The sequence below is a fragment of the Hoplias malabaricus genome, chromosome 11 (genome assembly GCF_029633855.1).
Source record: "Hoplias malabaricus isolate fHopMal1 chromosome 11, fHopMal1.hap1, whole genome shotgun sequence".
NCBI classification, from domain to species: domain Eukaryota; kingdom Metazoa; phylum Chordata; class Actinopteri; order Characiformes; family Erythrinidae; genus Hoplias; species Hoplias malabaricus.
The window spans coordinates 21,300,592-21,326,140 of NC_089810.1; the positions used below are offsets into that span (position 1 = coordinate 21,300,592).

General features: G+C 39.5%; 2 protein-coding genes across 3 annotated transcripts; both read right to left on the reverse strand.

Moving 5' to 3' along the window:
• Window positions 1-648: 648 nt before the first annotated feature.
• mapk12a (mitogen-activated protein kinase 12a) lies at window positions 649-9,255 on the reverse strand. Of its 2 annotated transcripts, none has more exons than XM_066684739.1 (12): window positions 8,648-8,783; window positions 7,574-7,703; window positions 5,624-5,682; window positions 5,270-5,381; window positions 5,166-5,195; window positions 5,038-5,085; window positions 4,394-4,508; window positions 4,037-4,108; window positions 3,813-3,892; window positions 3,440-3,518; window positions 3,172-3,345; window positions 649-2,236 (listed from the first exon to the last, which is right to left on the reverse strand). In XM_066684739.1, exons 2-12 carry the CDS (start codon window positions 7,586-7,588, stop codon window positions 2,163-2,165), a joined length of 858 nt encoding a protein of 285 aa, XP_066540836.1. In that variant the 5' UTR covers window positions 7,589-7,703; window positions 8,648-8,783; the 3' UTR covers window positions 649-2,162. The 2 variants fall into 2 exon arrangements, with proteins under 2 accessions (XP_066540836.1, XP_066540835.1); XM_066684738.1 differs by lacking the exon at window positions 8,648-8,783 and adding an exon at window positions 8,960-9,255 and having other exon boundaries at window positions 653-2,236.
• Window positions 9,256-12,781: 3,526 nt separating this feature from the next.
• Window positions 12,782-24,790, reverse strand: selenoo1 (selenoprotein O1). The gene is made up of 9 exons (XM_066684992.1): window positions 24,134-24,790; window positions 18,181-18,384; window positions 16,790-16,967; window positions 16,575-16,705; window positions 15,764-16,041; window positions 15,275-15,443; window positions 14,702-14,887; window positions 13,887-14,043; window positions 12,782-13,585 (listed from the first exon to the last, which is right to left on the reverse strand). Exons 1-9 carry the CDS (start codon window positions 24,673-24,675, stop codon window positions 13,358-13,360), a joined length of 2,073 nt encoding a protein of 690 aa, XP_066541089.1. The 5' UTR covers window positions 24,676-24,790; the 3' UTR covers window positions 12,782-13,357.
• Window positions 24,791-25,549: the final 759 nt, after the last annotated feature.

The window sequence follows — 25,549 nt, forward strand, 5'->3', positions numbered from 1 at the left end:
TGCAAGCACAGTATCATCTCCTACTTACTCTTACAGTGCGGGGGAGTGGACAGGCTCAGAAGCCAGTGTAAGCTCTGCCAGTTAACTCGGTGAACTATTTCCCTGATGAAATTCAACAGACAAACAAATTGGCAGGGGGCTGCGGAGGGAGGATGAGGAGTGTAAGACTAAACTTACAGTCTGCTGTCGAACTGACAAATGTGTTTTTCCTCACCATGTACCCCTCTGGCCAGAACGCTCTTTGACATGCATATGAACTTCACAGATCTCCCAAACAGGGGTTAAAAAAAAAGACACATGCACACAGTGTGTTGGAGAAGGGGGGGGGGGGGGGGGGGCACTCAGCTGGAGCCAAGCAATCTGTTGTCCTACTGCTCAAATTTGGACACCTATTACAGATGTTCAGATTTGCGACAGGATGCAAAACACCCACCAGTGTTTCTCAATCCCAGTTCTGGAGAACTAGCGTGTACTGCTCAAGAATTCCTGACTCGGCAGACTTGGGGAGAACAGACCAAACTCCTTACACACAGTGACTCAAAGCGGGGACTGAACCCACAACACCAGGACACTGGAGCTATGTGACAGCGCCACTTGCACCACTGTGATGCCCAGATGGGTAAATGTGAGTTAAAAATAAAAACCAAATGAAAATGTCTTACACACACACACTATTCTAGATTGTCTATTTTTATTAGCTCTGCTGACCACATAGAGGCACTTTTTGTTCTACAGTTACAGGCAGTATTCTATCTGTTGCTCTGTGTACTTTTCAATGGCCCCTTCACCCTGTTCTTCGATGTCCAGGACCCCCAAGGAGAATTCAGCGACCAGACACACCTGCCTTTTTATTTATTATTTTTTTTTATTTAAGTCTGAGACAGTAGCTGATTTATTGTTGCACAATTTGTGTTAATCATCCTCTAGTCCTTCATCAGTGACCACGACACTTATGTTTGACAGGTATTTCTTAGTCTAGCACAGACAAAGTGGTGTTAAAAACTGCTGTGTCTGATCCACTTGTGTCAGCACAACATAACACTACAATGTCTGTGCAATAGCAGCGCTGTAATGTTCCACCACCCAGATAATGGGTAGTGGGCAGACAACTGAACAAGGGTAAATTAGGCCTAACAAAGTATGCAGAGCAAACGCATGATTTACAGAAATACCAAGTGCATGCTCAGCTGAGCAGAAATAGGAGAAAAGCCATCATACTTGGACTTCTTGCTGAAGTATGATCAGTGATTCATTAGAATTTTTTTGTCAAAGTGGTCATCCATTGTGATCAAACCAAAATGTATAAATATGATAAAGAGAAATTTGAAAGATGAACCACGTGCATTTTCGTTTAGCTGTTAAACCACAATTACATTACGTTAACTCCTACTTGTGTGGGGGTGAGCTTATTGAAAAACGTTGGCTTGTCATCATTTTACATTCTTGCAATTTGTTTGAGCAAGTGCTGCTCTCTGCTGGCTGTCTAAAGAAATAGTCATGAATTGTATCCCCGTGAACCTTACTGTTTAATCATAAATGAGAAGAAACCAACATCCATGACTACAAAAAAAATGTTCGACTTTTATCTGTAAAATTTATGAACAAATTTTAAAGTCATAGTTACACAGCAGTTTTTAAAAAAATACTAAGTAGGTACTTGTTTACGTCATTAAACATTCCGGCCTAAAACATACTAAATATTTGGTTAACAACCGTCACTAGAAATGAATTTTGAAGCCCCGTGAGAAGTCAAAAATATAAACTAGGTGCTTTATGGTAATAATAATAAAAAAAGAAGTATACAAAAACATATAATCAATGAAATACACATTTTATGACACAGTCTTCCAGTACTAACAGGGATAGGTTATGCATAACGTCTTCTGCATTCTTAATTTCTACAGGAGATACAGCAACTTTTAAAGACAGGCAGTACCAATATTCTTTGTTGATATCATTCTCAACTCCCTGGAGAATAAAATAACTTGGATGATCTTGATAAGAGGATTTGTGGAATGTTTTGTCTTAAGGGAGAGCAAGCAGAAGAGAAGATGTACAGTAAATAGAGCACATATAGTAGTATTCCTTACACACAAACCCAGAGTAGTGCACAGAGGTTGCTAAGGCACATGTGGTTGAATTTGTGGAAGCGGCAGATCTGCTCAGAGTGATGTCTCCTTTGGCTCTGGCCCCTGTGGCAGTGGCTTGAAAGAGAGAATCTCACTAAATGTGTGTTCTGAAAGAAAAAGAGTGGGAGGGAAATGTACATAAACACAGGAGGGGAGAGAAGGGGATTAGAATATAATCACTTTGTACATGTGGCCTGAGTAAATTCAGTGCCCTCAACTTCAACCTGATTCTCATACAACCAGAGACCACCATAAATAACTCAGTCCAAAAGCAATAAAGTTATTGGGAGGAGATTGGATATAAAAACCAACCAATTGTATGAAGAAGGTGAAGTCAAAAGTGATGAAAGGCATTGGGGGGGGGGGGGGGGGGGGGGGGGTCAGAAAAATAAGCGGAATTCTAAAGTTATTAACAGGAATAAACTGTTGGCAATTGGGCAAGATCTGGTGAATGAGATATAACATGGAACTTCTGAAAAAAACCTGGACAATAGCTAGCAAATATCTTAAAAACTCTCTCAAAAAAGAATGAACGTTAGTTTGGAGAAACTCTAATAATGAAAATTATGTCTTTAATCCCAGACAATAATAATAAATAAATAAAAATCTATGCACAGGTTTGGACATAAATAAATTATAAAGCAACAAATCAAAAGCCAGAGTTACTTAAGTGTTTTCTGAATTTTGTGAAACAAACTTACCAAAATTTAGCAAATTAACAAATGAATGTATGTTAAAGTTTTAAAAAACCTTTTGTTTGTCTGTAATAATCTAGGTCAGTGTTTTTTTAAACCAGTTCCCGTGGAACCACTGCCCAGCATAGTTTTAATTATCCACTGCCCCAGCTTATGTGATGCAGCTCATGATGAGCTGGATAATCAGTTTATGAGCTGGGTCAGGTGTTTTAAGTAATAGTTACACGGAGCAAATGAGTCCGGTTAAGTAACACAAATCTAAGCCCCAAGTTTGACAGGTATAAACTTGGTATACTTGTTGTTAGCTACATTAGCATTATTTTTTTTTCTACAACCCTTTTTCATACTTTTCCACTGGTCCAGAGGCTGCTCAGCATTGTCTAGTGAGTGGTCATAGGGGGCACCTTCAGTCTCCTCCTCTGGCTCACGGTACTCGCTAAAATATTCCAGGGCCATGCCTTCAGCTGCTGTCACCCTGCTTTCTGGGTCCAGCAGCAGCATGGATTCAAGCACAGCAATCCCTGCAGTCATCACAGAACATACACTAGAGTCTGGCTCATGCAAAACATTACAGAAAATAAATGTCAGCATTCCTATACTTTCCTATGCTTTTACCTTGGGGATTGGTGTTTGGTATCAAAGTTTCAAGAGCTTTCTTTTTCAGTTTGGGCATCCGAAGAATGTAATTCTTAGCCTGGTAAAATTGGAGTAAGTTTAAGAAAATGGTGTAAAAAGGTAAACTGTTACAAATAAAAAAACATGAATTGAGGGCTTGGTTGTACATTTGGTAATACATGTTTCACCCATGTCAAATTCTTTATGAGATTAAATTAAATATAATTTAAGGAGAATTTTTATAAAGAAGCAATGGAAGTAAAGTGGTTCTTCTAGGTAATTTATACAGAGAACATCTTTAAGTACTTGTTAAATTAAGCTCGTGTTAGGTTTTCATGCATGGGGCTAGTGATTGGAGCAAAAGGTGTCTCACATCCTGAGATTGCAGTTTGGAGATGAAGTCTTGGGTTGGTGTTCCTGTGATCTTCAAAATTTCGGTCAGCTGATCCAAGTCTGAGGCAACCAGGTCAAGGGTCAAAAGATATAACAAATATGTGATCCAGCATCATTTGTCTGTTGAAAATCACTGAGCACTACACAAAATAATGAGCCTTAATCACCATAAAACTGAGCAAGATATTTTAAATGGTAGGATACGGTCATTTCCTTTGAACAGTGGTTTCCCTATCAGCATTTCTGCCATGATACATCCAACAGACCAGATGTCAACTGAGGGGGGAAAAAGAGAAAATAGAAAAGATTTTAAAGATACTGTCGCATGTCCAAATTTCAAAAGGCTACACAAGTGAAGGATTTTAATTCAGAACCAATGAGCAAGTAATGAACCAAAAACTTAATGAGAATATAAGACAAAATAAAACCTAAGCCTAACACTGTTATCATATTGAGTTAGAGGACATCAAAGACATCTGTGTTGCACATTAATCAACCAAAGCATCAGATCAGTTTCTCAGGCCAAAGGGGAAACATTATTTTCACAGCTAAGTGACTCACCAGTCTGTGTGTAGTGCATCCAGCTGAGGATGACCTCAGGAGCTCTGTACCAGCGTGTGACTACATACCCGGTCATCTCACTATCTGCTTGCCTGGCCAGACCAAAATCCAGGATCTTGGAGACAGGACATGTAATTAGATTGTATACTTAAATGCAGATCATACCTAAACTAGATCTCTCTAAGACTTAAGAGACTTAAGCCGGCAGTTACAACTCCACTGGGTGTGGTCTTAGGGGAGTCGTAATGGGTCATAAGAGTGTTAAAAATGTCTCTGTGTTTGACACAGGCCTATCATTTTGATAAATGCAAGCCCCCTTCCTTTAAGCCCCCTGTGAATGGATTCACCTCCAGGACAGAGAACAATGAAAATGTCATTTATGATTTTAATTATACAGGATCTTGATTGTCTGTTATATTCAGGCTAAAGATTTGTAGTTTGTAGGGTACACTAGCTAAAAATATAGGTTTAGACACTAAATTCAGCAAATATATCTAGCATATGATAACACTTCTTATATGTATCTCAGGCAAGATTTGTACATTAATCTGCAGGGGAAGTAAAGTGATGGGGTCAAAAATATTTAACAACCAAAAATAGGTCACACCATGAAAATAAATACTTTATGATCCAGGTATATTTACCTTAAGTTCGCATTCTTCATTGACAGCTAGGTTTCCTGGCTTGAGGTCCTGTGAGTTTAAATAATGAGCAATGACAAAAAAGCATTCTCAATTCACACATATAAAGTGGATTAATATATAGGTCTTACCCTGTGAATGATACCAGCCGCATGGATATACTGTGAAAAAGAGTGAGGATTTACATTACAGTCTGCTTTAACAAATGTATTTGCACAAAATATGAGACACATACCTTTAGACCTTTCAATATTTGGTACACCAAATACTTAATTCTGTCCTCAGAAAGCTTCTCCATTTTCATCAGTTTCCCAAGATCGGTGCCCATAAACGGCATCACCAGGTAACTGAAACAGACAGGTATGAATGGCTAAACTCCCATTAGCCCAAAGTGCAAGCATAAAAGACTTGCATTTCTATATATAAACTTCTGTAAAAATATCAGATATTAACTTATTAGAAATAAATAAAAGTCTTGTAAAACCATATACTGTTTTTACCCCTTGTGTGAGTGAAATTAAACTAAAAGGAACAAGACAAGCAAGGCAACAAGAACAATTATTAACATATAAAGTAAGTATTAGCTTACAAGTCTTGGAATCTGTCCAGCGATAGGTCTGCAGTAAAAACATCTAGGAGTCCAATAACCTACACCCAAGAGAACAAAAAGAGGTAAGCTTAAATATGTTAAATCGGTGCTAATAGCTGTCAGATTAACTTGCATAACAATACACACCAATCAACCAAAACATTATGACCACCTCCTTATTTCTACACACACAGTCTGTTCTTTAACTGTAAGGACCACCACAGAGGAGGTATACTTTGAATAGTGTATCATTCTCAGTGCTGCAGTGACACTGACATTGTGGTGGTGTATTAATGTGTGTTGAACACGTATAAATGCTCATGTTTTTAAACATCATGTCCCCTCACTGTCCACTATGTTAGACACACCTGCAACACTGGTCCAACTTGTAGATAAGTCAGAGAGCGTATTTAACTCTGTTACTGCAGAGTTTGTGTCCGGGCTGGATTCTCAGTCCAGCATCTTCAAAAACCCAAGCAGCCCTGCTGTGTCAGATCCACTCATATCAGTGCAACACACGTTAAAAACACCATGACGTCAGTGTCACTGCAGCACTGAGAATGATCAACCACCCAAATCATACCTGCTCTGTGATAGTCCTGAGCGTTGAAGAACAAATTGGTAGGAGGTTAAAAATTATGCAGAGCAATAGATGGACTTCGTTGGTCCACCTTGTAGATGTAAAAATCAGATAGAGTAGGTAATCTGTAGCTGCACAGATTGTGCTTGTTATCTTCTAATCCTTTGTCAGTGGACAAAGGATGCTGTTGACTGGACATTTTTGGTTGGTGGACCATTCTCAGTCCAGCAGTGACATGGAGGGCTTTTAAAACTGGAGCAGCACTGCTGTGTCTGATCCACTCATACCAGCACAATGCACAATGTACCTGGTCTGTGGGGGTCCTGAGCATTGGCGAGCAAAGCGAAATGGGGATAAGTAAACTATATTTACAAATGTATTCGCTTGTCTGCCTTTGCACGTGTATGGACTTAAGTAAAATTCTATTGTTTATTCATAGGGTTTAATATGAGGTCAACCCACCCTATGCAGCTATAAGACTTCTCTTCTGGGAATTCTTTTCACAAGGTTTAGGGGTGTGTTTATCGGACCTTTTGAACATTCTTCCAGAAGCACATTTGTGAAGTCAGACACTCAGACCTGGCTCACAGTCTCCGCTCTAATTCATCCCAAAGGTGTTCTATTGGGTTGAAGTAAGGAGTCTGTGCAGTCATGCTGGAGGAGAAGCCATTTGTCTGCATGCCTAGGTGCTTTGTTTTATGCAACTGTGGCCATGGAAGTGATTGGACATTTGGCAATATAGCGTATGTAGAGAAACAGATTGACTACAATCTGTAATTGTAGAACTACAAAGTGCTCCTGAAAGGTCAATGGAGCTGATAAAGGACAATGAGTGTAAAGATATTATGTATAATAAAATGTCAGGATGTGATGTGATTATTATTATTTTTTTTTATTATAAATTATTTTGTTATTTGCTCAACTGTAAACAAACTTATCTTTGTTGTGCAGATATCATTCCAGTTCCTCAAAATTAATGCATAAATTAATCATTCAGATGTAATGAACCATTTAAAATGGTTTGACATTATGTACATTTTTTGTAGACGTTCTCTAGAGTGGTGGTCAAATTAAACAAGTCACATTAAAGATTTGTCACAATGTCTAAAACACAAATATCATCCTTCTGCTTGTTTTGCCTAACTTTAGGCCTAATGTATCAAGGTTTTAGGGGCATACATTTTTTCAGATATCTAGTTTCTATCACCACCACTGTGAACAATTCTGACATGGTAAGTTTCTCTGTGATAGCACATTTCACACCAGTCCACACAGAATTATATTATTTACATTTGAGTATTTAAATTATATAGACATTTAGATATCAGAAACTGCAAGCTGAGTATGAGACAATATTTAGTGCTATTTACATTGTCATGCTTCATGTGTTTGAGTAGTCTGAGTTCTCTGTAGGCCCGCTTGGCAAAAAGTTCTGACTGGAATGGACGATGGAGCTTTTTGATGGCCACTTTTGTCCCGGTTTTCCGGTCCAGAGACGAACTAGTGAAAGAACACGACATTAAATGATACATTTTACATACAATTGTGGGAGAGAAAAAAATCAGTGTAATTATCAATACTGAAATAGTAAATTCCTGATTCACATGTTAAAAAAACCCACATTTAACTCATTATTTGTAAAACACTGACACAGCGGAAAACCCAAATAATGTTCATGTTATCACCAAGGACGACATCCAAGAGCCAGAATGTACAAGGCCTAGAAAACATACAAATATGCCTTACATCTAATGTATCCAGAATTCAGCTAAGTGTATCCACCCACAGTTAACACTGTTCGACTGTCCACACACAACCTACAAACCCTCCCCAGAAAAATAACGCCAATCTAATGGGGTTGAGATGTTGCACTCTGCAGCTGTGTTCTCTGGAGCAATGGAGCAGTATTATGGGGATAAACTGGTCATCCTGAAGTCACAACCCAACTTCATTGTCTTATCTCACAAATACTCTGGGGGCCCATTGCAAACAAATCCTCCCAGCAATATTGTACAATCTAGTGTGAGGCCTTCCCAGAGTCCATTTTTCTTAAAGGAAATGTTCCAAGACTTTTTAAAACATTTGCAGGAATAAATAATTGACTTGCTGATGAAGTGGTCTGAAATGAAAAAAATAATTATATACATAGATCCTTTCCACTATTAAACCGCTCTTAAGGCTTTTTTAAAAAGTTTCTACATCTTAATATATTTTGAAGGAAAGTCTCCAGCAGGGCTCTTAAGATTCATATATTATTTAATGTAGGCTACTGTTTTTTTCCATGTCTCACTACAGTTTGACCTCCTCCTGCTCGCATTATGTCACAGTCCAAAAACAACGATGTTTAGTATTATACTGTTTTAAAACACGGGTTTAAAATTCAATAACTCGTTTTAAAAACTGACGCCTGAAACAGAGCTGTGTACATTATATTCGAACTTCACCGCTGAAGCAGGTTTTCGTTTTTCCAGCAGCGCTGAGAGCTTTCTCTAAATTAAACATTTTGGCATTTCCTTTTCCCCTCCATATTCTTTTCTGACCGCGCTTAATATCGCTGGTGTGACCTCAGAAACAGGAAATAAGAACAGTGCCATGCCAGAGAAGCTAGCGTGTTCCTGGACAGCTGTAACACGTAGCCTACAACGGCTCGACAACAAGGATGAAGTTTTAAGACGAAAGAAGGAAAAGGAAGAGTTAGTACAGCGTCCGGCTGCTGCTACATGAGTCCGTCTTACAGAAGTATAAAGCCCACTCACCAAACTGTGCCGTAAGCCCCCGTCCCCACCTGCTTCAAGTCTCTGTAACGTTCAGGTACTTCCCACACAGTCTTGTTCACCTCCTGACGGAAATATCCGGGTCTAAAGCGGCTGGTCATCGTTTTTCTGAAAATATAACCTCCACGGAATTTCCTCGTTTGAGTGTAAATCGGCCGGGATTTAGCGGTTTCGGAGTAAACCCACACCTCCAACACCTCCGTGCACCTGAACGGATAAAGCCGCTCCCTCAGCCCTGCTCCCTCACACACAGCTCACACGTCACGGTGTGAAAAAACACACGGCTAATGTGAAGGTTTTAATACTTAACCAAACACAACATAAAAACTGTGCTGTGCCAAGAGCATTTCATGCATTAATTCCAGTCTAGACAGCTATTATTCACAAAACATTTTCTACAGCAAAGAAATAACTAAATATATTTTTAAAAGGATTATTTTATATTGCATTATATTCTTTAAACTGCAACTCTCCTTCGATGAAAAATTACTTAATAGGCCCAGTAAACAACTGCTCCACAGAGTGTCCTATAGCCGCTCGGTTGAAAACGAGGTGTTGGGGGGTTGCTGCTGGTGTTTCCCAACTAACAGGGAACGTTCCCACAGATTTGCTAACGTTATGTAAGGGTTTTCCTAATGTTAGAAGCAAACATTCTTTCAGTGACGTGAATGAACGTTTCATAACTTTTACTTGACCTTGATAAAAGTTCTCTTAATGTTAGTCTGAAACGTTCAAGGGGAAAGTTACATGAATGTTCTTTTAACGTTTTTTTTATATAAATAATCTAAAGGTGTATATGTATGGTATTCTTTAGACACATTAGCAGAGTCACCTGTTTTATATCAATGATTGAGATTAAAGTACACCACTGAAAGATGTGGATCCATTGATTGTGTTCGACAACATGAACTTTTTTTTTGTCTTATTATTTAATTCAATAATATAATTAAGATAATCTATTACTTTTTATGTTTTACTTACTTCATCTTTTATTTTCCTAACTTTTCCCAAATGAAATTTCACAATTCTGGAAAATGAAAATTTCCACAGAACAGCCCTTTTGCATACTGTTGCCAAGGTTACAGAGATGGCTGGAGCCAGTTATGTTTCATATATCCTAAGCGCCAGTGCGGTGCCAAAAGTGGATGTATCCCTGCCATGCCACAACCAACCGAGAGCTTATACCAACATAGTCACTCAGGTGACACAGCGTGAGAATCCTACGCAGTATATAACTGCTCAGATCATGCTGTACTGCCTCAGGGACCTGGATTTTCTCGTTTTTCCAAGTGACCAAGAACCAAGACCCACTGCTGCCTCGCTCTTTCTCTTCGTGCAGAGCTAAAGAGGACGGCAATACCCCTGTGGTGTTTTCACGCAGGTCTTTGGTGGAAAAGACATTGAAGCTAGCCCTGGTTAGGCTGTACCTAGATACTCCAGCGGCTAAATGCTTGGACTCCAACGCACTGTTTAAGCACTTGGAGGCTGACGGACTTGCAGTGCCCCATGTCAGTATTTCAGGGTGCCTTTCATAGTGAAAGAGCATGCCGTCCGACAGATACGGCTCGCATGCTATCTTCCATGTCCAGAGCAGCTGAACTCTCAAGGGCTTAAGAGTTCTGCCTTACCTTAACGACTGGCTCATGTGTGCCCCAACAAAACAGCATGCACACAGACACTCTCCAGTTGCTGCAGCACACGCAAGTACTGGGGTTCACTGTGAATCGGGGCTAGTGTATGCTTATCCCAACCCAAACCATCACCTTTCTGGGAATAGTACTGGACTCACACCTTATGAGAGCATCCCTCTCCCAGGCTTGTGCTCGAGCCATATTCTGCGCAATCTGCCGCTTGAAACTAGGATGCAAGGTCCAGTTTTTGGATCTCTTGCAGCTGCAGGGACTGCTTATGGCAGCCTCCCAGGTTGTGATGTGGATCACCAGGTTAAGGCTGGACGCAGTACGTCACAGGCATTCACTTGTCCACATTTTGAGAGAATGTGTTTCTGCCCTGAGCATATGGACCTCAATCACCTAATTCCAGTCAGGTGTCAGGTTGGGATGCATCCCCTCCTGCAGGGAAGTTATTACTACGGACACGTACCCCACTGGCTGGGGGGCAGTATGTAATCACAAGGCAGTCCAGGGATTCTGGTCGACTGGCAGGCCTGGAGCCACATTAACACGCTGGAGCTGTGGACAATATGGTTTTCCCTGAGACATTTTCTTCCCATACTCGAAAGGAGTCATGTCTTGGTACGCTCGGACAACATGTTGGCGGTGTATCATGTGAATCACTTTATAAGCTCCTGAGGGTTGCCCAGGGTCTGTGGACATTGGCTTACCTGAGGCTTGTCTCTCAGAGCGGCACACGTGGCGGACACCCTCTCCTGTTACATCATACACCCAGGATGGTGGAGACTGCATCCCGAGGTGATTCAGTTGGTGTGGAAGTTGTTCAGGAAGGCTCAGGTGGATCTCTTCACCTCATGGGACATGGCGCATTGCTCCCTGTGGTTCTTGGGAGAGTTGCAAGACAGCCCACTGGGCAAGGATGCCCTAGCCCACGACTGGCTGACTCCCTTTCCCACTGGGAAAGCCATCAGGTCCTCTTGGTGGCACCTCAATAGCTTTACCAACCATGGTTCCTTCTTCTGCATTCCCGGGTTCAAGGTACACTATGGGAGCTACCGGGTTGCTTGGATCTGCTCTCACAACTGAGTGGAAAGGTGTGGCACCCCTAGCTGGAACGGCTTCAACTGCCCTTTTTAATTGTTATTAAAATGTTAATAATATGTGTGTGTGTGTTATATATGGCTAAACTAGGCCAAATACTTGGACAATGCATATGTGAGTGCGATGAGCAGAAGGGTAGGGCAGGAGAAGAATACTACTGTGAAATTCATCACTGCAAAATAACATTTCCTTTTTTTTGTTGTTGCATCACTTCATATTGAGTAGTCTATATTATTCAGAAGAATAATAATACACCAGTATCAGTTTTCTCATCTCTGCTTTCTTCCTTTGATCAAAAGAAACATCATTGACAGTATGTTTCAAGTTGCTTCATTTTATTTTCTCATCAGTGCTGTGCTCCAGGAGGCTTGTGAAAACATGTTACTCAGCCATAGGCCCCAGGGCAAAGACATTCCTTTTCTAGGCCAAATAAGGACTGCACTAAGAAAACCTTTCTCCTCAAAAGTAATTCCACGTCATTTAATATGGCTTTTCATTCACAAATACTTAATTCTCTAATACTGCAAGTTGCTTTCTTAAAATGTTGAGTTTTTTTCCCAAATGCAGCAGTTCACTCATGCTTCCACACATTTGTAAAACTAGACCTGCAGAGAACTGAATATTTAATCTAAATTAATGTTTGCCTACATTCCCAGATTTTCTGTGCAGTCAGTCTGATCCAATTTAGGATCGTAGTGGGTCTGGAATCACTGGGCGCAAGGCAGGAACACACCCTGGAGGGGGTGTTCCTAACACATTCACTCAAACACTCACACCTATGGACACATTTGAGTCAACAATCCACCTACCAACATGTGTTGTTGGACTGCAAGAGGAAACCGGAGCACCTGGAGACAGGGAGAACACACCAAACTCCTCACAGACAGTCACCTGGAGCTGGACTTGAACCCGCAACCTCCATGTCCCTGGAGCTGTGTTTCTGCGGCACTAACTTATGCGCCAATGTGTCGCCCTTAAACTTGTTTTAATAAGGTAGAAATAACTCACAGTGTATAATGATAAAAAATGGCCAAATACTGAAAACATGGACAGCAATCTCTTTGGCATATATTTATTTTAAAATAATTGTTTACTTTCACGAAAATCTTGTACATATTCCAGCATAACTGCTTGTGCATATTGTTATATTAATAATATAAAATTAGAAATATATCATTGCATACTATTTTTTAAGATCAGTTTCCTTAAAGTAAATTGTGCGTTTATATCAGAGCTTTTCTGCTCACTATTTTGTGCGTTGAGACATTAAAACTCACTAATCACCCACCCTCCAAGCATTCACGTGCATGCAGGCACACGCTCTTTTGGTTTACACAGTACTATGACCCCTGTCTTTCAAACTAAGACCTATCTTTTCAAGACTTGTGGTCCAAGTCATCATTTTTAACCAGTCAAATACACGTAGACAAATAACTGGCTGTTAAATTCTTGTAATGACACATGCCGTCATAAGCTGTAACCTCTCAAAATATTATTTAAAACTAGCCAGAATATGTTTCTGTATATTCGGAAACTGGTTGACAGGAGATTTGTACCCCACAAGCCTCCAGTAACATCTACCTAACCCACAGGGAGAGAGAATCTTTTCTCTGTCTGTAAGGGCTAGTAGGATGTCCTGAAGGCTCTATGATGATCAGGTAACACAGATTTCATTTGCCCATGCGGGGGGCTTGCTGTCATAAGGGACCAATACCCTGCCCTCTGCGCCTCTAGCCTCCTCTTCTGCCTGTCCTTGCACTCCTTCATCCCTCTCTCCTGGCTCCACAGCTCCTCCTCTCCCCACCCAGCCTGGCTGCTCCAAATCTTCTTCTGAACAGAATGGCTTCTCCAGCACTTTCAGAACTCTCTGAACCTGATAGAATAGATAACAGTTTTTTGCAGTTTTTGTTAATTTTCAAAACACAATTAACATTGGTGAATGAATGCAAACACACAAAAAAATGTAAAGCAAATACATAAAATGGATATAAAACACATTCCCTTTTACCAAAGCCATTGCTTACAATTATGAAGCTTTATTAACATATTGACCACCATAAAGATTAAATACAAAAGCTCAGAACACATGTGGGTTGGGTGGTTGTTGTATAAAAAATATACTTTCTATTGAAAGTACTATATTTGGTGAAAATTCTATATGGTGAAAACTTAACCTCTGAAAAGTCCCCATTCTCTGCTGCCTCTATTGCATTCTGGGCAATGTAGTTCCTTAGCACCACACGTGGATTGGTGCTGTTCATCACACGCAATCTCTCCTCCTGCACAACTTTCAAGTCACTTTCTCCCTCACACTCAATAGCAAGGCGCTGCCTAGATTCAAAACACAGAGAGAGAGAGAGACGACATCTGTTTCTGTACAGTTTGTATTGGTAGTCCTCAAGCCCTTTTTCATTAAACACTGGACGCCACACACAGGACCCTGATGGCTGGATGTTTTTGGTTGGTGTACTATTCCAAGTCCCGCAGTTTTAAAACTCAAGCAACACTGTTGTGTCTGAACTCATACTACCACACTGCACGCCACCACATCAGTGTCACTGCAGCGCAGAGAATGATTCACTACTGAAACCGTACCTGCTCTCTGGCAGTCTTGTGGGTGTCCTGCCCACTGAACAACAGGGTGAAAAGGGTCTTGATGCATTTTATGCAGAGCAAAAGATGAACTACAGTCTGCAACTGTAGAACTAAACAGCATTTCTATATTAAGTTGAACTGATAAAATAGGATAAGTGCAGATAGGAGTGGTGATTTTAATGTTTTGGCTGATCTCTTTTCTATAAGGTGAAAATGCTTAAGACCTGTGAGACAGTATTGCTTAACATTCAAGGGAACACATGCTCTTTAACCAACTCAGATTCTGTTTGCTCTGGCTTTCTACCATCTGTTACAATTAATGAAGCCTCAAGTCTTTTACCACTCTGCCTCCAAACTACTGGCTGTTGCTTAGCACCCACTTTGTGGTCTGTACCTGTACTGTTTGATCCAACAGGCCCAGTCTTCCATCTGCTTGGTCTTCAGCTCCTCCTCTGTGGTTTCCATCAGCTCTTTTAGCCTAGAGAGCTTCTCTAGCTGCCGGGCCACCGTCTTCCGATCCGACAGAATGCTAAAGAGTGCAGGGTTACTCTGGGCCATGGACAGCAGCATTGCTAACTCACTGTGGAAGAGCAAATGTGTCCAAAGAGAATAGGTTTATATAAAAAAAACAATGTAGGTAGCCTGTTTACTGGGATTGGAAAACGTTAGATTATGTTTCTGAAACAAATGCAATTTCCCCTTGGCAGATCTAATGAGGCTTGAAATGCACAATGTTTTCAAAACCAGGGAAGGAACAGAGAACTCAAGGTGTTTAGCTATTTGTTCAGCCCACATATGCCATTCAAAGATTAGCAACCTTTCTGCCAAAAAGCTCCAACCCTTATCAACACAAAAGCAATCACAGGATGTGTCAAAATACAACGGTTTCCTTGGTGGGGAAATGTTCCAAAAATTTACAAATGTCTTATAGATCTGGGAAAGTGTGAATAGAATTTTTTTTTTTTACCGGGGGTCCATACTAGGTCTGCTGGCATCTTTCAGCTCTTGTAGAGAGGCACACTGTTGTAAAAGCATCTCAGTGGCCCGTTTGATGGCCTCAGCATTGTCCTCCGTCTCTCCTTCTACAGGCCAGGAGATCTGGCTCAAACTGCGGAAAGTGTTGGTGAAGTCAGCACCTGAGTATGCAGAAATAGAAAACAGGAATGAGAGGATAATTCAGTTACGGCAAGGGCCATCATCAAGTCAGGTTGGTACTGGACTGCAGCATATGTAGCATCAGAACTGCTGAAATTCACTTTCTAAAATTTTACTTGAAATAAGAAGTAGGGGGAAGAAATCATTTTATCCAGTGTTTTCTGATTGAGACAGAACAGAAAAAAATGACTAGGCTGTTTTTATTTCACAGATACATACATTAATCTACAAATGAACTAAAAACACTACTCTATCATAAATTACAGTATTTTTACAGTTTTATTTTTTAACCCTGCATTACCTGTGTTGTGCATGGTCTGCATAAGATTTGTGATAAGTGTCTCATCCTCTGGTTCTTTCTTCTTTAGAAGGCCCAGCTTTCTCCTCATGTTGTGTAAATAGAAAGTGTTGTAGAGAGGTAGGTACTCATCCAGCACAGCCTGGGCCCGCTCTGAGGGCAGATCAGGGCTGAGGGCTTCAGCAAGTCTAGCTAGGTTCCAGCGGCAGATGGCTGGTTGGGCTTGGTACGAGTAACGACCAGAATTATCAGAGGCATTACAGATGAAATCTGGATCAAAACTTACAAAGGGAGAGAGAGAAATCACATCTAATTCAATGTATATTCTGTGGCAGGCTGCAAGGACCATAAGTACCTAAGAAGAACTTATATTAATTTTCCATTACATACTTGTGTTTGTTTATGAATGCATGATTAATCGTGAAAACTAAACGGGTCAAGACAAGATTGGTTCACCACCAATTAAGTTCTAGGGCCTCAAGGCCTAGGTAGGGACTATTTCAAGGTCCCAACAGAAACACTTTTGCCACATTATCAGTTCTTATCTGTTCTGTGCAAGATAAAAAACAAGTACTCCTTTGGCTGATAATCTAATCATTTATATAAAGAATAAAATGTCCAAAGGCAAAGGTTATAGCTCAACTGTTAAAAATTACCCTTAAAATTTGTCACCAAGTCACTTGATGTATACAAATTTCATGGTGGGATGGGGCAGCCAAACAGTTTACCACTTGTATGTCATATGTAATTTACATTTCAAAACACATTTCTAAGAAAAATGTAGGACATCAGCACAACAACAAAAAAGCCTTACCGGTCCATGAAGCCAAATGGTCCATAGTCAACTGTGAGCCCAAGAATACTCATATTGTCAGTATTAAGGACTCCATGACAGAAACCCACACACTGCCACTGGGCCACAAGCCTCGCTGTTCTCAGCATTACCTTAAAATATATTCAGCATTTAATGATTAATTAAAACTTTCCTATGGAAAAAATAATGCATTAAAAATGATGGCTATGGCCTACCTCTCTAAAGAAGGCAGTGTTCCTCTCCACTGGGTCTGAATGGCTCTGTTGAATCTCTGGGTAGAAGGTCTCAATGACATAATCCAGCATCTGGGTTCTGATCTCATCACATCCATAGCTGGGGCCCTGTCGGCCTGTAAACTCATCCGCCTCTTTGAAGATCTCAAAAGAGCCAAACCTGCAAAAACAAAGCATGTTAATACAAATCCCATTTGAGGAAACCTTTTAACATGCAATAAAAACAAGATTTTGCTGAATGCACCAGTTTGATAACAACAATCCATATAAATGTGGTGTGGAAGTAGGAATTCTATTTAATTGAATGTGGGAATGTAGTTATATTAAATTACATCCAAAGGTATACATTTTGGGCATTTATTTATATGCATTTATTCCCAGAAAATACAACAATTTCAAGTGTTTATATTAAAAAAAAACAACAAAAAAAACCAAAACCATCAGTATATGCCTTCTCCATGCAAAGCACAATATATCTTGTAAGTGGAAATGTATGGAACCACCAAAAGTAGGTCAGTGTTTAAATTCCCTTTTTCTGTGTATGGCCATAGAAAAGGTATTTATTGGTAAACTAATATATATTGTAATTTTGTTTGTTACCGAAGCTGATGTAAACACCACGTCTTTTTGTAAACTACTGCATTCATTTCATTTAGTCATTCATTTATTAATTTATTTATTTTCTACATTTCTTTTTTAATTAAACACTTTTTTTTGCACTGTACATACATGTATATGTACATGTATTTGTGTATTAACATCTGTCTGTTTGTGATGTTTGGTGTAAAATGCAATAAAAATTAAGGGAAATATTGCCATGTTGAAACTTAATTTAAAAGACAAAACTATAAAGAAAATATTTTTTACTGTTTTCACTGACCAACTTGTTTGGCCTTTATGGATATGGACAGATTTAGAATTATTTCTATAAAAACACACTACTAAAAAAGCTTTGAGACAGAAGCATGTTTACCACTGTACACTTAATTAAATTACACTTTTAATCTGAAGCCATGCTGGTGCAGCATATGCAGAATGCTGCTTGGAACTGTCTTCCTGAAATAGCCTTAGACTTGCTGGGAAATAATATTGCTTTGTGTGCAGCATATGTTTTTCTGAAACCCCAAGATACACTTCAGCACAACTGGTAGCTTGTCATGGAAAAACCATACAGTAAATTATTTCGAACAAGCTGAGAGTAAATGATAATGTTGGAGATTTGTGAAAATGTACCTTAGGTCACCTGAGTAGAGTTGGAACCCACATATTCTTGTTTATACTGTATTTACTGTAACATTTCCAAACTTTCCAAAATTGAGGTTTGCACATAAACTGAAAAAGTTAAATGATTTAGGCTGCTTACTGGAGGTTACCTGATAAAACTGGGAGCAATACGCAGAACTACAGAACACCTTTCCATGTGTGGATTTCCTTTGTAAAACACATCTCTCATAACATGGGAGTCTGAGGTCACTATGGAGCCAGCACGTGTGGTGGGAACACCAAGGGCAAAGACTGCTTCACTGCACAAAAACTCACGGATGCTGGACCGCAGAACTTTACGCCCATCTGCTTGCCTGAAAGAACAAGAGTACGAAAAAATTATTACATGTCAAGTGTCATAAGAAAGGTAATGATTGAGAGTGTTTTTCCAACTTAGCACTGACATGAGTTCAGCAATTTGTCTTATTTATTTGATTGAGGCCATGAAGTCTTCACTAACAATGTTAATTACATACATAAGTATATGTAACAATATTACATTTCCTAAATGGCATTGTGTCAACGAAATTGTCTTTATTTCTGCATTTAACAAAAAACCTTGTAAAATCTTGTAAACATTTTTTTCTGATGCAGCATAAATCTGTGTCTATATGCACTGGCTGAGATGGTTTTATAGTCCATTACTACTTCACTATATTGCTCTGAAACAAGTTTCTTTATAGTGAAACTATCACATGAACATAAAAATGGAGGTGATGTGGATAGGACAATGGAGTAGAGATTGAGACTGAATGCCAGTGAATTACTGCTTTTTCTTAAGATATCTGACTTTAAAAAAAGCACCACTGGGTGGAGAATATTCCACCTGCTTAAACTGAGTGAGAACGTGACTGAGGCCCTGTCCATACATATCTGTATATACTTCAGAACTCCTCCTTCCGTTTTTAAAAATATCCTTGTCCAGACGAATATGAAAACTGCTGCATTATTACCTAGTAACATAAACACACCCTGAAGAGAAACACAGATATTTAACCAAATCATTCCATACTTATATATTTCTAATATAACATAAATTATATTTATTCAAATGTGGGAATCTGTTATATGTGTGTGTATATATTGCAGTTTTATGATTGTAATGGGTTATGAGGTACTTAAATTAAACCGACAGGCTCTGTTACCTTTGCATTTTCAAAGATTTATGGCCACGTCATTGACCAAAAAATAATATTCAGAGAATAATGTCAGAATTCTGAGAATAATCTCAGAATAATTCTGGGAAAAATCTCAGAATAACCGAGTAAAAAAAAGGTCCCTATAATTCAGAGAATATAGTCAGAATATTTAGAGAAACATCTGGGTTATGGTTTATTATAATATGTGGACAGACAGACTCAGTCTGTATGCCATGAGTGAGTTGTAAAAGAAGCAGTTAGTGAATTGCGCAGAATAGTTTATTAAGTGCATCCACGCTACATGACGATTAACCCCCTCAGTGCAGCCTCTAACTGCGATGTGGCTTTAGTTTATTGTACAAGTCCATTAGCCGTAACGCGATGGAGCCCCGTGGACACACCGGAGTTCCACTTGCTCTGGATTGATCATTTTCATGATCATTGTATCCTGTGACTCTACATGCCTTCTTCTGGATAAATGGGTTCTTGTATCGATTCAGGGTTTAAACACTAATCACAATCTGATTCTGATGTGGAAGAGAACTGAGTGTTACTTCCTGAAATCCATACTACAGTACGACTTAAGCAACATACTGCTTTCCACAATTATACTGTGGTTGTGTCTGCCCCATTATACATGCAGTGAATTATTCCGAGATTATTCTCCCGATATTTTTCTCAGAATTTTGACTTTATTCTCGAAATATTATTATATATTATTTTCAATGCTGTGGCCCTAAAACTCTGTGTAGTCAATAATCTAATTAAACCCAAAAATGAACTGCAAAGACAGCTGTTTAATTAGACCACATATGGAAGGCAAAGATATTTATGTTATTGAACAATTTAAAGCATAAACATGACTCACAACATATATCATGAACACACACACACAAATATTGCACAATTCCATTTTCAATTAGATTTTACCTCTCACGTTTTCAATGTATATATAGAAGTAGATATACATAAAAAAATAAAACATGAGTAAATGAATGTATCTTTGCGCACATGCTACATGTTTTCAGAAAGAGGAGGATCTAGAAAGTTTATTTCACTATGGGTTTGTGTTGATACTGTATTGTTTAGGCAGTATGTTATTAAAAGAATGTGCATAATTTATCAATGTAAATGAATTATGTCTCAAGGTGTGTCACGCAGTGTGACAAAACAGTGATGCTTGTTTGATACAAAAGTATGAAATGCTTTAGAACATTTTATAAAGTTATATATTTATATACATGTTTACAAATTTTAAGGTATTAAACACCAGAATCTTTTATTGTGAAAAATAAATTTCCAGTTGCCATGGGGATCAGCTCTAGAGTTGGTGGCTAGCTCACTATGTTATGAATAATTAAGATGAAACTGCTACGTTCACAGAGGATTTACAGTTGTGTTCAAAATAATAGCAGTCCAATATGACTAACCAGATAATCACTGTTTTTGGTATAAATTATATTACCACATGACAAACAATGTAAAAGTTGGTGTAAAAGTCGGTGCAGTAGATTCTTAGAAAACCAACAGACTCAGCATTCATGATATGCATGCCCTTGAGTCTTTGTATTTGCATAATTAAATGAAAGGGGTGTGTTCAAAATAATAGCAGCGTGGAGTTCAAATAGTGAGGTCAATCATTCTGTGAGGAAAAAGGTGTCCCTTATTTAAGGGTGAAGCCAGCACATGCTCTACATGAATTTCTCCTTGAAAGCCTGAGAAAAACGGGCCAATCGAGACATTGTTCAGAAGAAAAGCAAGCTTTGATTAAAAAGTTGATTGGAGAGGGAAAAACTTATAAAGAAGTGCAGACAATAATATGCTGTTTAGCCAAAAATATCTCCAATGCTTTAAAATGGAGAGGAAAACTAGAAAGACGAAAGAATAGCCAGAATGGCAAAAGCTCAGCCAATGAACAGCTCCAGGTTGATCAAAGAAAGTCTCAAGTTACCTGTGAGTACTGTGAAAGTTAGAAGACACCTGTGTGAAGCTAATCTATTAGCAAGAAGTCCCCGCAAAGTCCCACTGTTAAAAAAAAAGATATGTACTGAAGCAGATACAATTTGCCAAAGAACACATCAACTGGCCTAAAGATAAATGGAGAAACATATTGTGGACTGATGAAAGTAAAATTGTTCTTTTTGGGTCCAAGGGCCGCAGACAGTTCATCAGACGACTCCCAAACTCTGAATTCAAGCCACAGTACACTCTGAAGACAGTGAAGCATGGTGGTGCAAGCATCGTGATATGGGCATGTTTCTCTTACTATGGTGCTGGGCCTATTTACCGCATACCAGGGATCATGGACCAGTTTGCATATATCAGAATACTTGAACAGGTCATATTCCCTTACGCTGAAGAGGAAATAGGTGTTTTAAAAAGACAACGACCCTAAACACATTAGTAAACAAGCAAAATCTTGGTCCAACAAAATTGAGGTTATGGAGTGGCCAGCCCAATCCCCGGACCTTAATCCGGACCTTAATTTGGGGTGACATCAAAGATGCAGTTTCTGAGGCAAAACCAAGAAATGCAAATGAATTGTGGGATATAGTCAAAGCATTCTGGGCTGGAATACCAGTTGACAGGTGCCAGAAGTTGGTTGACTCTATGCAACACATGTGAAGCAGTTCTAAAAAACTGTGTTTATTCGAGTAAATATTAGGTTAGTGATTCACAGGAATGCTAAATCCTAAAAAAAAGAGTACATATTTTGAGTTAGTAAAGACAAATGCAGATGCTGCTTTTTTTTTTTTTGAACAGCCCAATGTTCATTTTTGGTATTTTCTGTAAAGTAGTTAAAAATTATATACATTTCTCTTAATGTTTTGATTTGGAAAACAGTATGCAATGTTCCCAATGCATGGAAATAAAAACTACTATTAAGATTTTGTGCTTAACTAATGTTTTTAAACACACTGCTATTATTTTGAACACAACTGTATGTTTTGTCATCAGCTACGTGTGATGTAAGTTCTATTATGCATTTGTAGCCAAGTATGTAAGTTGAGGCCTCCAATTGCAATCCCTCCTTATAAAACATATCTTAATAATAAATTTATATATCTGAAATTAAATTGTAGATATCTTGAATGAAAGTAATGACTAGTCAAAACTGAGATATGCAAAATTGCATTTTTGACTAGTCAGAATTCCTTTTAAGATATCTTCAAATAAATTACAGATATCTAGAACTTATTCATCTTTTGTATTTCTGATATCTTAAATGATAATTTTGACTAGTCAGAATTACTTAGCACATTTTCACACCACGCAAATGTTGCCAGGTCTGCATATTACAGTGGATTTTGGTTTTACATTTTCAGTAAAGTTAGCTACTTATAAATATTATCCAATTCAGGGTCATGGTGGGTTTAGAGCCTACCCGGAATCACTGGGCGCAAGGCAGGAACACACCATGGAGGGAACGCCAGTCCTTCACAGGGCGACACACACACACTCACATCTACAGACATTTTTGAGTCGCCAATCCACCTACCAAAGTGTGTTTTTGGACCGTGGGAGAAACCGGAGCAACAGCACACACCAAACTCCTCACAGACAGTCACCGGAGTGGGACTCGAACCCACAACCTCCAGGTCCCTGGAGCTGTGAGACTGCAACACTACCTGCTGCCCTATAGAGATAATATCCACGAAAATAAGCCCAATATGCATGGTATAGAAGTCAAGTTCATATGATGCCATCTACTGGGGACAAAAATGCAATTACTGCACCATTTAATGTGGAACAGAAAGTTTGAATAAGAAGCCAGATTCAGCGTTGCAGATTTTTTTCTGTATTTCCCCCAGTCCCTGACATGTAACTAAACTTATGAACATTTCTCATTGATGGATCATTGGCTGGCGTTAGTACAATGCAAGTGACTTTACAGAAAAATAAGCCCAATACCAGTGAAATTGAACACACCTGGCAACCGTGGCAGCACATGGGGCAACTCATGCATGCAATAACTACAATTCAGATATCTGAAAATGTCATTTTGACTAGTCAAATTTGAATTTGAGGAAACTTTAATACTAATTCAGGATGTATGACTCATCAGATGAAGAATTCGCCAATGTCGTTAGAGATATCTTAAAAGACATTTAAACTAGTCAAAATATAATTGGAGATATCGTAAATTACTGTTCTTACTAGTCCGAAGAGAATGATGAAAACCGAGCGAAAACAACGTTCGCTGTTTTCAGTGCGCGCTCCCATTTTTTCCTCGCTTCAAAAATTTGAGCTCGCTCTCGCTTTTCGGTTTTAACAGGAAATACGTCACAGATTCAAAATCTGGTAACAGATTCCCAGTGATGGCACTCACTAAAAGAGCGAAATGGACAGGAATTGTTCTTGCGTTGCATACTGGGTTTGCCTTTGTGGAAAAGGAAGTGTTTGATGTTTCCTTAAAATGTGGCCAAATAAAGATATCTTAGTAAACAGCTTAATGAGTTGTCTAAGAATTCGGACAGCCTACGTGTAGTGAGCACGCACACTTTGACCTAAAATGCACTCTAGTCAGACAGCTCACTAGGTTTTGGGACAGTCCCTAAACCTTAATTTTCCAATGGATGGGTCCTGAGGCTCTGAGATTAGCCCCCCGCCAAAAAAAAAATATCAATACCTTGTTCAAAATTCCCATGCTGATGCATTAAAGGTGCATGAGGCAATTTCCCCAGCAGGCTTGTCTGTTATTGTAGTTCATTAACCTATCCACCAGGGGTAAAGCATCTTGAATCCAAACCAGTGCATAAGTCAATGTTACTTACAGCAGGAACACCACAAAGACTTACACTGTGGTCTGTAGCTGAGTTTTTGTTGCAGGTTTCCATTTTCATTTATACTAGTTTAAAATAAAAACAAAAAAACCTTCCTTAAAACGAAACATAATAGTGATATATTGTTTATGGAGACCCACCTGGAGTAAGGAGTGAGACCCGCGCCCTTCAGCTGGATTTCCCACCGTCCGCTGGGGTTTTCCTTTAGCAGGCCGGGGCTCTGGTCTGAAGGGGCTCTTACTTCTCCTAAATAAAACACGGCTCCGTCTCCGAGCTGACCGGCAAACTGACCGAACTGGTGTCCACAGTAGCAGTGGGCTGCGGGCTCGGAGCCTGGGATAAGTTCGGAGCCACTCAGATACTCCGCGGCCCGGGGGTCATTTTCCAGCTCCTCGGCGTTGAGACCAAGCAACTCCAAAGCGCTCATAGACACGGCCACAAGCCGCGGGTTCTTCAGCGGCTGGAGCTGAACTCTAGAGAAACAGGCGCCGCGTACCGTTCGCGCTCCCGCCGGCGAGAATTCTTCGACCGGGAGCTTCTTCAGTGCGACGTTATCAAAAGGCAGGCGCTCGAGAGAACGGCTCGCGCCAGTCCCCGACATCGCCGCGGATATATACTTGCTCCACACCGCGGTCAAAGCCTCAACCAGAGCTCTTCTCACACGTAGAGCACCCACAGCCATTCACCCAATAAACACCATTATATAAGAACCTGCGCCATCAGCTTTACGTAACTTTATTAGCAACAAACTGCTGCTGAAACACGGTCCTTCTTTGTTTTGGTTCCCCCACGCGCACACACCCTCCGGAACCTGTGTTTGTGTGTATGTGACTACAGTTCCCAATGTTGATCCCAGCAAATCAAAACACAGATTATGATGGATGTCGCTTGGCTTGAGCCAAAAATATCGATCGGATCCATCAAGGAGTGTTCGTACATTCATCCTTCAATTTTTTCCATGGAACATAGAGGTTTTACTCTTTTAGTTTTGCAAATACACACGGATCCATCTGTTGCTCTGTATAAGTGACTGTTAGTCCCTTTCCCCTTTTTTGCTCGCCAGTGATCACGCCTCTGTCACTGCTGGACAGAATATTCCTGTGGTCATTTTACTACTGATAGACTAGAAAAATACAAGGCGTGTGGTTCTGACACACACACACACACACACACGCGGACTTTTGAGTGTAGAAAAAAAATCGAATGGCTTTAATTTTATGGCTGGTCTTTGTGCCCTTGCAAAAAAATGGTGACTTTTAGATGAAGTAGTTCAAAATGTGGAAATTTAAACACAAAATCATTGGATATGGGCTTTTTAATGCACAGGTGCTCAAAATGAGTTCTGGAATACCCCAAATCCTAATTATTGTAGTGCTTTTCTGCTCACACTACCACCTGCAGAAAAATATCAACCTTCTGCAGAACCTTCACTCACCTTTAAAAATATATTACCATACTACAGTAAGTAAAAAACGTCTCATGTTTTAGCTACATTAAAAAATACAAAATATACAAGATATTTCTTACACTATTTAATAAAAGGGACATTTTTCCCC